Source organism: Ambystoma mexicanum, chromosome 7q (genome assembly GCF_040938575.1).
Source record: "Ambystoma mexicanum isolate Mex_15411 chromosome 7q, UKY_AmexF1_1, whole genome shotgun sequence".
Classification (NCBI taxonomy): Eukaryota; Metazoa; Chordata; class Amphibia; order Caudata; family Ambystomatidae; genus Ambystoma; species Ambystoma mexicanum.
In genome coordinates this window covers 528,520,491-528,534,573 of record NC_090941.1, presented here as the reverse complement: position 1 = coordinate 528,534,573, position 14,083 = coordinate 528,520,491, and the positions used below count along the sequence as shown (strand labels likewise).

Genomic DNA, 14,083 nt, shown 5'->3' with positions numbered 1-14,083 from the left:
ACTTAAGGGCCAGAAGGTCTAGAAAGAAGAACTTAAGAAATCAAGCGAAACACTACGGGAGGGAGTAGAAAAGTCCCTTAAGTGAACTGAATAACTTGGTGCAAGAAATTGCAAGAAGATATCTGAACATATTATACTAACAAGAACTGGCTGAAAAGCATCCCTGGAGAAGGGAGTAATTCTCCTGGCCTGTAGTTCTGCAATAATAGTGGTAGTGTGGGTACAGGCTAGGTTTGATGGAGGACAGACTTTTTTTGTGGACTTCACCATTGACGACTGTGATGCTGGAAATGCATTGGAGGGACAGGGCCTCCATATCCTTGCCCTTTACTGCTTTTTATTGTGTGTTCTGTCGTGTTTTCTGTGCAGGAGTTCATGTGGGACTACTGGTGGTGCAGCTCTCTCTCTTTTGGTTTGGTGAACAGACCCCTGGGATACCCTTATGGCACCCAGGGGTAGGGGTACAACCCTGTGCCCCTAGTGTATGTTTTTGGGTACCTGTGTGTGACCCACAGAGCATGGTACGGGCTGGTGGCAGCTCTGTGCTGAAATGACTGGTGCCCTGACCGTCCTCCATTTTGGGATGCCCAGGCCCTGTCATTGGAATTGGTAGATTCCTGATGGAGACAAAATGGCCCCCATGGCCTCTTGCTTTCCATCACCTGTTACCCTGATCTTGCCGAAGTCCCGGGAAGCCCTGCCTCTGTCCCTTCCCCCTGACTAGCTGTTGGTTGGAAGTTCCGTATATGATAGTGTGGGGAAGTGCCGACCAGACTGGCTGGAGCCTTCTTAACGACCGTATGTTGTGGGTACGCCTGTGGGTAGGACCGGGGTGAATGGAGTGTGTGACAAATATACATTCTATGTTGTGACTGTCTAGTATCTGGTGTTTGACACAATGGTTGAGACAGCCCTGCCCGAAACCGGTATGAATGCAGCTTGGAGTGTTGAATGGCTCGGTACTTGTCCCAATACACATAACTTGTTGTGAGTGCCTGGAGAGAAGTGAATGGCCTGAATACCTTGTGTACCTGATTGGTTGACTGCCTGCATGAATGCCCGTAGTCACAATTGGATGCTTGAGTGCAACCCCGCGGAATGAATGGGAGATCAACAGTATATACTTGGGAACCTCTCACTGCTAGGAATCGTGTTCAGAAGCTGAAGTCCACTATGACGAGTAACTGGAGTGAAGCTTAACCTTGAGCCCTGCTGGACGAGAAGAATTGCTGTTGCTCTCCGTCACAATCTGAAAGCTGCTCTGCATCAAGAAATGACCCAGAGAGGACCTGGTAAGGCGCCCTCTTCCCTAGCTACGAGGGACCATCGTGCACAGCTGATCTTTGCCTAAGCTCCCTGGTAGACAGACCTTCGACAGGCTGCCGACCCGATACGGGGACTGCTGCGGAACTCCAAGGAGACTGTTGTGCATCACTGTTGCCGACCGCTGTCGCCGACTGGAGCCGCCGTGCTCCCGTTGCCTAAGAAACTTAGTTTATCCAAGGATGCTCTCGTCCGCATCGTCGCCGCTGTATCCTGCTGGAGAAGGCCTGACCGTCGACGCGCTGAGGAGCATCCACCGGTGGGTTTCCCGCCACCCAAAGACCACAGTAATGCCGACGACTCGACGCCCTTGCTGGGCCACAGTTCTTCAACTCTTTGCGCTCCAGAACTATCAACACCGAGGAGGCCCGCAAGCCACTTCCTTGTAGGACGTTTACGCTTCTCCATCAACAAGCACCGCTAGGAACGTCGCGGCCACTTCACCGTCGTAGCTCAACCTGTTCTCCATCGAACGTTTGACGACCCTTGACTCCTACCTGAAAGGGAGGACACTCAAGAAGGGTTGTCGATTTCCCCGATGTGGAACGCTACAACACCAAAGTACTTTGGGGTTGCAGAACTATTGGGAAGTCTAGGGGTGAACAATATATGGACTGTGCTTGTATCTTTCTTCTACAGGTTGCCCAGGTGGGGGATCTCCACAAAGAGCTGTGTTTAACGCTAGTTACCAGTACTATGCCTATTGCTCAACCATCCTGCTTTCCTTCCTCTCTCTACTGCTGGTTTCCTCTTTATTTTGAATTGTGTGTCATTCTGACCTTATGCACTTTAATAAGATTGAGTAACGTTAGTGGTACCACTTTAGAACTGTACATATTTACCATTGTTGATTTTCGGAGTACAAAGTGAGTTATCGTGATCATGTATATGACCTTGAATATTAATTATATAAAGACTGTGTTTTAACCGATATAATGTGTGGACATTCCTTTGTGGGTGCTCGGGGACTTCACTGTACTTAATAACCAGCTCGCATCACCTCCCGAGAAGCTAGGCCTTGATTGCTCGTCCATTGCTACCGTAATAGAGAATCTTGGCAGGGGTCTCTGTGCCTCTCCTCTACCAAATAGAGAGCGGAAGTGCAGACCCCCCCTCCCGTTTTTACAATGACGAACACCCTAGTTTAGTTGTGTTAGTTAGGGAAACCCATAGCCTAGGGAAAGCGAAGCATTTTTCTATTATTTTGGAATAAACACACTTAACATGGCAAACATCAGTCTGTCTCCTTCTTCTGACTTGCCACACTCCCCTGAGTGGGAAACTTCACCTGCAAGTGTCTGGGGGTACATCCAAGTAAAAATACAAATGATTCAAGAAATATATGGGGTGAGAATTAACATCACTAATTTTGTGCTTGTCTGCACTACCAATGCTCAGGGTACTATCTCCCTTGTGGTGCATGACCCATTCATCCATTCTTTGATGTGTTAGCTATGTTGTGCAAGGAGATGGCTGGGGCAAACTGATAAGATGTCCTGGGAAAACCCCAATATTACGCAGAAGATAAGGAACCAGAGAAACTCAGACTCAATGACGGAAATAGTCAAAGTGAAAGGCAAAACCCAGCTTTATTATACAATCAAAATAAAGCGGAGACAGCATACATGAAAAATGTCGCAGCTCTCAGAACTCTCATCCAAAACAATACTTTTTTATACCAAAAACACGTCCGAATGATGACATGGTAATACAAAACCTATGGGGTAAGGGGATTGGTCAAGGGAATTGACTATATACATATTCTATATGTGTTAGACTTCTGATTGAATAATACTTATCTGATGGCTCTTCCTGTGATCACTCCTAAATTGATAACAACAATAAAACATCAATGATATGATTGACTATTGATTGGCGCAATAAGTACTGCGTGGCCTAGCATCGGGGGTTTTGATTGGTTGGCATTCTACTGACCAATGATGGACAACTGAAAGGTCATCAAGACATGAGTCAGACAGTAGTAGGGGGAGAGCAGTCCACAGACTGCTTTCCTTCAATTCAAGAAAATACGATCCCTCATCTCTAGGCCATGAGTCTGGGTGATTGCCTTTGTAGTTAGTCTTGTGTGGCAATTCATGTCTGAGAATCTGCGTAAAGAGTTAAGGCAGGTGTCCTATCTGTGTTTGTTGGTAATGAATAGACAGTGTTCTTGAATTATGGGTCACATGCAAGAGGGCCACGTTTGGAATTATTTTAGCGTGCATTTATGAGTATTATAGCTAATATTGATATGAGTGTGATGATCTCTTCTACAATTGGGGTCACTCTTGATCTTATTTTTCATGGAGTCTTCTGACTTATAACTATCCTGCACCTGGTTCATAATAGTCAGTTGTGCTTTTCTAGACTTTAATTAATTTGGGAGAATACTTCTTGTGTCCTGGGAATCCTTAGCTCGTGCCTCCTCTGTAATGTTAAAATCCTCCCTAAGTTCTCGGTAACCTTGGCTTGGGATTCAAGCTACTGTCTTGGCTCTGCATGGATCTGTATTTTATTAATTTAGCATTCTGTTCTTTCTGAAAGTCTTGAGGCTCGTATGTGTTAGAAAGGCCTGCTGCAAATTCCTTTTTGAAAAAGATGGCTGCTCATTCTTCTGCAATGTCTGTGTTAGTGAGCTATACCTGTTGTTTGTGTTGCATTCAGTTTATATATTGCTTATGTTAGTATTCTTCATGTCTTTATGGTTGCAATGTTAATGTTCTTTATGTGCGAATGCATATTTGACCTAGGGCATTCTCTTCATGTTGTGTGCATGTCTGCTTCATGTTTAGTGGTGCATGTATGGTTTCAGAAAATGTAAAGAGGAAAATTAAAAGACTTGCATGATAGACAATAACAACTGCATGAAACTAAAATGCTGGATGTATGTTTCATCATTTGTAGAAAATGAAAATCAGTTCTCCCTTTGATGACGATGGATGATGCATCCTAAATGCCATGCTAGCCAAGTATGCCCCTCCTCCCGCACTTAGAACGAACAAAGGCATTTTTCATCTTTAACACTTATGCCTATAAAAGACTGTCTTTGTAGTTTTCTCCTGTTCAGTTTTTCCATCAAAGACTGAGAGAGAAACGTGACAACAGACGGAGATGGCATGAATATTTGATTCTCTCTTAAGACCTGTGTCGTGTAGATGACATTTTCATTTAAAATATAGTCACCTAGAAAACACGTCATATACATAGTTACTAGTTGCGACCACCATTTATGAAAAGCGTTCAACAAGGCTGTCTTCATTCTATGTACTGATAATACACAGCAATGCTAGAACAACAACAAGGGAATATTAAAGAATAATTCCTTTGTTTTCTGTTTTTTAAGCTTAGGAAGTTCCCTTCCGTGTCTCCTGCCTTTGAAGGAATAGGCATCCCAGATAGTAGAACGTCCATCGTGTCTCGAGGACTTGACATAAAAAAAGAAGATTATCTCTACATCTTCCCTACTAATCTTTCTAAACCTATTAAGAGGTGGGTAAAAAATGAAAATAAGCCCAAGACACGTAATTACAGTATAGAAATTATAAACCAATAAGGATATGTTATGTTTTTAACCTCCTATAGGATAAGAAAATCCCTCTAACTGAAATTGAAAATCAGAAACTCTGAAGTTTAGACCAACTTTTGGGTTCAAATTCGTGAAAGTTTGTACACCATGCTTAAGTCTCTGATTCGTCTTTCCACAATTACTAAGGTTGGTGTCAACTATAAGTCTATGTCAAAAATATTCAATGTGTTGCCCAAAGAACGAACTTGCATCCTCTGAGCCGGTTTTTATGTTTTGTTTTTTCTACAGTGGGTTGAAAATTGAAACAAGCACGAATAATTTACAAGTACTCAACACAGTCTACTATATGTATACTGTTTTTCCTTGTCCTGAAGACGGCTATACTTGCAAAGACAGACATGTTGTGATAGTGCCTAATCTCGTTTGCCATTAGCCGAAACATATGTCGACCATCACAATAAGCTTGAGTTTTCTAAAAAGCTTTTTTCTGACAGAGTGTTGTCCTTTGAACAGTAGTGCTGTGCTCTCGTTTTGAAAAAAGAACGGTGCCATGCAACTACACGTTTGCACATACACTTACCCCACTTCCAATGTTTTTTAATACAATGTATCAGTCCAAGGTCGTTACATTTATGTCAATCTTGGGTTATCTGTGAGAATAGATTCTTTCTGTTTTTTAATGTTTCTATTGTTTGTTTATTGATATTTGAATAAAGAAAATATCTTCCTTTTTTTTAATTGCGGTTCATTTTGCTGGCTGTATCTTTGCTGATGTTTGGGCTTTAGGAATATATTTGCAGAACATAGGTGAATGTTTGAATCTGTGTTGTTCTACCTTTAGACATTGACTCTTAGAGGAACACTCACCTTAAGAGTTCAAAGTAAAGAGACAGGGTAATTGCCTTCTTTTGTGTTTTTTCTCTCATATCCCTGACTCTGAAGGCTCTCCCCTAAACAGAAAATAGGGTCTACGCAATTTTTCTTTGCACAATGGTTTCATTATCAGTTTTAGTTGTTCTCGGCATCTTCAGTTTATATCGTGTTCATCCCTTGTTGTACCTGCCTGGGATATGGGCGGTATGGTTGTCTCCTGAGTATGGTATTGGATCGGGGAGGGGCAGTAGTCATTGATGACATACTCATCTGCCCCTCAACAAAATTATGCAATTACTTTGACCATTCACCCATTTTGCCAACAGGGCCATCTTAGAAAGAACCTGCATTCTTGAGAGAATGTTGTTGGGCCTGTTGGAGATGTAAATACCACTAAATTTGAACAGGTCTGTCTACCAGCCCAAAGTACCAATATAGTCCTTGTATGATTGCATATTACTTTTATGCATAATCCCACCTGTCTTGTGATAGAAGCATCTGATCACAGGTCACTGACAGGAAGAGTGCTTATCCAAAGGGCTCTGATTGAAGAGACAAATCAGAGACAACAATATATTAATATATTTCCTATCACCAATATCACTAAGTGATATGTCATTTCGCCTGGAGGGGCCATACACCAGATTGCAGGATGAATGCAATTCACAGCTAATCAAATAGATACAGGTGGCTATTTCTTTAGTAAAAACAGATAATTAAAGTAAAGTTGGAGCAATTCTAAGCCCTTCAAGAAAACTCCCAAGTATGCTATTGTACGTTTTAGCAGGACTGTGGTGTGAATATTGTGATCGGTACGTGGCCTGTAGGACTATCTAATACCTTATTGTGGAGAAGTAAGAACAGGATAAATTGATTAAGGAGTATCTAGTGATGTTTAGAAGTATGTGCCTATTATCCTAGGTGGTGATTATGTTTGGGCAGAACACTCTTCTGTTTGGTGCAAGAGTTGCATTCCTGCTTGAAAAGCACAGGAATGGAGCACTTGCCTCGTAATCTGCAACCGGGTTCCTTCTCCTGTACAGTGATTTCTGAAGGACCTGATACAGCTCCAGAAGATGATCACGATCAGAAATATGTTCCCTGTTATCAGCATGACTTATATTCCTATTTGAACCTACACAGTGAAACAACTTTCAGTACCAGTGACAATTATGAAGGCACTCGTTTTGTGCTTTGATGCCCAGTGCAACCTGATATTACTCCCTCATTCCCCCTGCCTGGTTTCTTTCCCACAAGTCCTACTACTTGTGTCTGAGTGTAGAAACAGAATTTATGTGTTAAGGTTTGTGGCCATAGGGCTGCGTGCTACCTTAATTGTAAGACTAATCCTGACACTAAGTTTGGGCAGTGGGGTAGGCCTTCGATTAGTTGCTACTTGCGGGTCGCAAATATCAACTTTTTATGTTGACACCAGCTGGCAATTTTGATGACCATGCATCTGTTTCTTCTGGAGATGCTGAAGGAATGATCTACCAGCTTGGTTGTCAAGAGTAGGCTAACCTACCAAGAACAATACCGGACACAGACTCAGAGGGTGGAAGACTTGCCAATCATTTTACACTACACAGTGTCTAAAGAAATCATGACATGTTAGAAATCCATCTCATCCTCCATTTCAGGCTGATTGTTGACTTTCCAAACATGACAAGGTGACCAGATTGCAGGAATGAACGGCAAAGGGATGACAATACTATTGTCTGTAGATATTCGGACAATTAAAGAGACACAGATGAAACCAAATGGCATGTACCGACTTAAACTAATGATATTGACAGAACTCAAAGGTGTACAGGCAATGATAAACTTTGACTTTGTGAGAACAGACAAGGAAATCAGATTGACATTCTTTCGGAGGCCAGCCATGTGCCCCTGCAGTGGTTCCCATCTATCAGTATTCACAAGGGCGTCTGATGGGGTATGAAATGAAGTGTGTGTATGGTACCTGTTTCTGTGGCTCCTTGTGTCCAGTCTTGAGAAAGCCGTCAGCGGAACGGAACATTGATGGTGTAGACTGTGGATGAGATGATACACAATGGGTCAGCAGAGAATGAAAGCAGCATATATAGCATTTTCAAAATAACTGAGTACAAGGAATTGAATAGGCTGTTGCCACTGATACCAAAAGGCAGTAGGGGCTTTACCAGAACTCACTTCAAAAGTAGCACCAGTAGATTCTATGTGGGATTGACACATGATTGATATAATAACAACAATAATAATTATAATACTTTGGTTATTTAAAGCACTTCATGCCAGATTTATCTAGCTTCCAAGCACTGTGCTAATGTAACTATTACCATCCAATTGTGGCACTCAGTTTTCTGACCAAGGACGAGAGGATGGGGAAAATCTAAGTCAGCTCAAGAGGTGTATCAAACCCATGGTGCACCGCATCCTCTTGCTCTGAAGGCGAGTGTGCTGTGTTTGAACTATTCTCTCAGCTATATCAGTAACTGTTTCAATTATTTTGCACTGACCAAAGATAGCAGGTGCCCAACTGAGCTCCACTCTGAAGGCAGTGCTTTTTAAGATGATTCTATGCTTAAGGTGTTCGGACCATCACATCATCCTACACTGAGTGGTGAAGATGTTTTTCAGGCAAAGGTAATTTAGACAACTGCTTTCTCTCATCTACTATTAAGGGGGAGAATACATAACTACTAAGGAACATGTTCTAGCCCTTAGTAGGAAAGAGTTTTGGAGGGGTCTGAAAGTAAACTTTGAAAAGTCTCCAATTGCTCTGGAAGAAGATTGTTGGGTTTGAAGATATTGGACAGGTGCAATTTGATACATTAGGACATGCTAGAAATATGTTAGTTATGCTACCCGCGGAAGAGGGCATTAATAGCATCCTGAGAACCTAATTAAAAACTGAAGAGTAGCAAAGGCCTTTAACATGGTCCAAATCTCTTCCCAAAGGTTCTATAGCTACTAGTACCCAAGGAAAAGTCAATCTTATTGCTGTCTCTGAGTGCTGGCATACTAATGAGAATGTCCTTGACAGAGTTAAGCTTACCATTGGTATTTGTGTAGATGAGTGCTGTTGTCCATCATGTTGAGTGTGCAGAAAGTGGTTCCTCTAAAGCCTATGGGTCATTGTACTGTTGATATTTCCTGAAACAGTTTGTGTGTTAAGAAAATATATACATCAGGCACTGGAGATAAATGCAGCAAGGTAGGATGTTGGTAACCCTTATTTGGGGGTTTTCAGCCACAAATGTTGGGCTGCGTCATCAACACATTCAGTGATAGATTCTTTAGAATCAGTAGTCCATACCAGAGGTTAAAGGTCGGATTACAAAGAAATTTGATTGGTTAGCATCTCCTTCTTCTCATTGAATTATGCCACATCCCCTTGCCCTGCGGTTCCGACCACCTCCTCTTGAATTCCACCCTTGTGACATATCAACCCTTCCCCTGTAACTCTGCTTCTCTTGATGTAACACCACCTCTGGTATTCTCTTAACATTTACCCTCTTACCACCTACTCCTGCTCTCTCACTCTTCCTCTCTGTTATCACCTCCTCCCTGAGTACCACCTCTTCCACTTCACTCTCACCCTCTCCTCTGATGTTTCCAGCTCCTCAATCACTACCCCCTCCTCCTGCACTGTCAAGTCTCACCCTCTGATGTTACCAGCTCTTCTTTAAACCTCTTAGCTCTCCTCTCATTCTGCTCTCTCCTGCTGCCACCTCTCCAGTCCCCTCTGTCATTCCAGCCTCTGCTTCTTCCGCTACTCTCCAGTCTCCAGCATTTTTTCGAAACATGAGTCTCCTGCTCCTACAAGCCAGTGGCGGAGCAGCTTTTGGTGCGGAGGGTGGGGGGCACAGAAAGCTCCTTAAGAGGCACCAAGATTGTAAAGATTCATGGGTGAGCAGACTCAGGGGGTGGTGAATGTTTTCGATTAAGTGTCCCAAATGTTTCCTCAAATAAATGCGAGTGACAAAGCGTAAGATATTTATTTTTAAGTAATATGCCGAAATGATGCATTTTGCAGCACCATTTTAAAGAAAAATGGGATGAAAAGTCATACAATTTATAATTGTTTCTCTATGGAAACAACAACAATATCCAGTAAATTTCATGATTCCTGGGCAATCGTGCTTGGTGAATATTTTGAGTGGAGGGGCCTAAATATTTCCTCAAATTAGCAGAGCGACCAAACGCAGCGAGGTAGAACAGAATAATTAAGTGGAGAAAATGTTTTAAAATAATGTGCTGAAATAATGCGTTTGCAGAACAATTTTTTTATCAAAGAGGTAAAAAGCCATACAATTTACAGTTGGTTCACATGAAATAATCTGGGAAATGCCACATCAACACCAGTACACTAAGTAGGAGCACTTTCAATTATTTTCATTAGGCTGTAGCCACAATTTATCTATGCCAGTAATAGTCACTTTAAATCACATGCATGGAGCGCTTCGTGTATGTGAGTTAAAGTGACCATTACTGGCAAAGTCTATAGCCGTACTTGCACCTGTACCAACCAAGGGGGTTTAAGGATGGGGGGGGTATATTATTTGGTTAAAAATGTTGCATTATTCAGCACACTTTCTATGCAAAAACTAGGTAAAAAGCCAAACAGCTTTCAATTGGTTTTGTAGGGTATCTCCAATCCAAACATGCAACAGATACAAGCCACCAACAGTGCACAGGAAAATGTCACAACGCTCACGATGCATGCAAGTATAAACACTTTTTCACACTGACTGTGCCAATACAATTCCATGCTGGGTGCACCAATATTTGCCTGAAATTCTATATAATGACATGTTCATGTTTGCTTTGCACAAAATGTCAGTATTGATCCTAAATGAAAACATGCCCACACTGGCTCTGACAATGTATGGCAGTATCCAAACAAAAGGACATACTCCTGTTGACTTTGCCTTTAAAAAATACCATCTCACAATAGTAAAATACGCCCAAACTGGCTGTACAATGTATTCCAGTCTAGACACGTAATAACACTTAGCACAGTAAAAAATGTCATGCCACAATAAGAAAGGGCTAGACTGGCTGCACTGAAATGCGTGTCTAGCCAAGTTATAACACATAACATGCATGGTTCATCATCGATTCCCAGTAAAGAAAGGGCTAGACTAGCTGCTTCAAAATGCCAGTCTAGCCTTGTAATAACATTAACATGCTTGCATTATCATAGATATCCAGTTGAAGAAATGTCATGCCACAGTAAGAAATGGCTAGACTGGCTGCCCACGAAATGCCAGTAAATAACCTTTAACATGCTTGTTTTATCAGATGCTGAGTAAAATATGTCATGCCACAATAAGAAAGGGCTAGACTGCCTGCCCCAAAATGCCAGTCTAACCACGTAATAACACAACATCTTTTCTTTTATCAACAGCTGGTTGATAAAAGAAAGGATGATGATTTTCTACTGGGCATCTAAGATAGATGCCCAGTAAAAAAATGTGGTGTTAATATGCCCTATCCTGGACACCCATTCTCCGAACCAGCACAAACACACACGCTCATACGCATTTGCACAACACATTCACACGCAGCATTCACACGTGCACCCATACGTTATACTCTCGCTCATTCACATACATAAACAAAATCTTACCTGCAAGCAGCCCTGATCCTCACAGACTCTGCTGCCACCTCCAGCTCCAGCACAGCAAGAACAGGAACCAGGAAGCATGCTTACTGTTTCCTGCACATGTGTGCAGATGCTGGAACACTGATGACACGGTTCGCCTCTTGTATGTGTGGGGAGGTGCAGGTGCACAGCGCCCTCTCGCACATATAAATGTGCAGTACCCCAACCTGCATCCCCAAAGGGCCATGCAAGGCTGGGGAAGCAAAAGGCCCTGGCCTTGCATGGCCCATTGGACATGCGCGGCTGGGGTATGAACTATCAAAGGGAAACTGTCAGGGTAATTCATAGAAATTCGCACAAAAGTGGCGCACGCGACTGGCGCACAGCGTGCCCGTGCGAATGTCTGCGCCAGCCGCGTGTGCTAAAATCGATTTCCGCGCACAGCGTATTCATGGATTTTCGCATCCAAAACCAGCCGTGGCGCAGCGTGGCGCAGCGACCCTGCAGCAGCGCCAGTTACGCCCCCAAGAACGCCCTCGCGCAAGGTAAAGCCTTCAAAATCCCCAAATAATCGCAAAGGGCTGTGCTAACCCTGGACCAGTTCACAGGGCTGGCAAACAGCAAACGCCAAGCGGGGAACGTGTATTTCAGTGGTTCGCGGGAAGTTCCACACGCGAACCACTGTGCATTAGGGGTGCGCGGGAAGTATCACACGCAAAATCAGCAGGGTATGGGTATTTCAGGGGTGCGCAGGAAGTATCACACGCGATTCCAGCAGGGTACGTGTATTACAGGGGTGCGCGGGAAGTTCCACACGCGATTGGCCCCGTGCGAGCAGGGTACGTGTATTCCAGGGGTGCGCGGGAAGTTCCACATGCAATTTCAGCAGGGTACATGTATTTCAGCGCTGCGCGGGAAGTTCTACACGCGATTGGCCCCGTGCGAGCAGGGTACGTGTATTTTAGGGGTGCGCAGGAAGTTCCACACGCGATTGGCCCAGTGCGAGCAGGGTACGTGTATTCCAGGGGTGTGCGGGAAGTTCCACACGCGATTGGCCCCGTGCGAGCAGGGTACGTGTATTTCAGGGGTGCGTGGGAAGTTACACACGCAATTTCAGCAGGGTACATGTATTTCAGGGGTGCGCGGGAAGTTCCACACGCGATTCCATCAGGGTACTTGTATTCCAGGGGTGCGCGGGAAGTTCCACACGCGATTGGCCCCGTGCGAGCAGGCTACGTGTATTTCAGGGGTGCACGGGAAGTTCCACACACGATTGGCCCCGTGCGAGCAGGGTACGTGTATTCCAGGGGTGCGCGGGAAGTTCCACACGCGATTTCAGCAGGGTACGTGTATTTCAGGGGTGCGCGGGAAGTTCCACACGCGATTTCAGCAGGGTACGTGTATTTCAGGGGTTCTGGGGAGTACTACACGTGAATTGGCCGTGTGGGTCCTCCGAGGTGTTCGCTCTACAATCTCCACGGCCCCTGCAGGCAGACCACACCACGGGGGACTACCATGCACCCCTGCTCATGTCCCGCAGGCAGCCCATCCACCATGGGCATGCCCCCCAGCCAACCCACATGTCACCTTGCACTACTGATCAACAATGCATGTCTCCCAGCACCCCCACCCCCTAGCCACCAGGGGCAGCCTCCACCAGGCCCCCACTCATGTCTACCATCACCCCACCCCCCAGCCACCAGGAGCAGCCTCCACCAGGCCCCCACTCATGTCCCCTATTACCCCCACCCCCAGCAGTGCAGGGGCAGCCTCCACCAGGCCCCCACTCATGTCTACCACCACCCCCAACCCCCAGCCACCAGGGGCAGCCTCCACCAGGCCCCCACTCATGTCCCCTACTACCCCCACCCCCCAGCAGTGCAGGGGTAGCCTCCACCAGGCCCCCACTCATGTCTACCACCACCCCCACCCCCAGCCACCAGGGGCAGTCTCCACCAGGCCCCCACTCATGTCCCCTATTACCCCCCCAGCAGTGCAGGGGCAGCCTCCACCAGGCCCCCACTCATGTCTCCCTGCACCCCCTAACCCCCAGCAGTCAGGGGTACCCTCCACCAGGCCCCCACTCCTGTCTCCCTGCACCCCCACCTCCCAGCAGTGCAGGTGCAGCCTCCACCAGGCCCCCACTCATGTCTCCCGGCACCCCCTACCCCCAGCAGTCAGGGGCACCCTCCACCAGGCTCCCACTCCTGTCTCCCACCACCCCCACCCCCCAGCAGTGCAGGGGCAACCTCCACCAGGCCCCCACCCATGTCTCCCACCACCCCCACCCCCCAGCCTCCAGGGGCAGCCTCCACCAGGCCCCACTCATGTCTCCCACCACCCCCACCCCCCAGCAGTGCAGGGGCAGCCTCCACCAGGGCCCCACCCATGTCTACCACCACCCCCACCCCCCAGCAGTGTAGGGGCAGCCTCCACCAGGCCCCACTCATGTCTCCCATCACCCCCACCCCACAGCAGTGCAGGGGCAGCCTCCACCAGGCCCCCACTCATGTCTCCCTGCACCCCCACCCCCCAGCATTCAGGGGCACCCTCAACCAGGCCCCCACTCCTGTCTCCCTGCACCCCTTACCCCCCAGCAGTCAGGGGCACCCTCCAACAGGCTCCCACTCCTGTCTCCCAGCACCCCCACCCCCCAGCAGTCAGGGGCACCCTCCACCAGGCCCCCACTCCTGCCTCCCTGCATCCCCACCCCCAGCAGTGCAGGGGCAGCCTCCACCAGGCCCCCACTCATGTCCCCTATTACCCCCACC

At 46.1% G+C, this 14,083-nt stretch overlaps 1 protein-coding gene across 3 annotated transcripts in view; it reads right to left on the bottom strand.

Moving 5' to 3' along the window:
* Nucleotides 1-14,083, bottom strand: part of ERICH6B (glutamate rich 6B) — a 2,074,788-nt gene that overhangs the window by 899,424 nt on the left and 1,161,281 nt on the right. For all 3 annotated transcript variants that reach the window (XM_069640454.1, XM_069640457.1, XM_069640455.1), the window contains one exon: nt 7,686-7,754. In XM_069640454.1, coding sequence (XP_069496555.1) covers nt 7,686-7,754 — 69 coding nt within the window. The remainder of the gene's footprint in view (nt 1-7,685; nt 7,755-14,083) is intronic.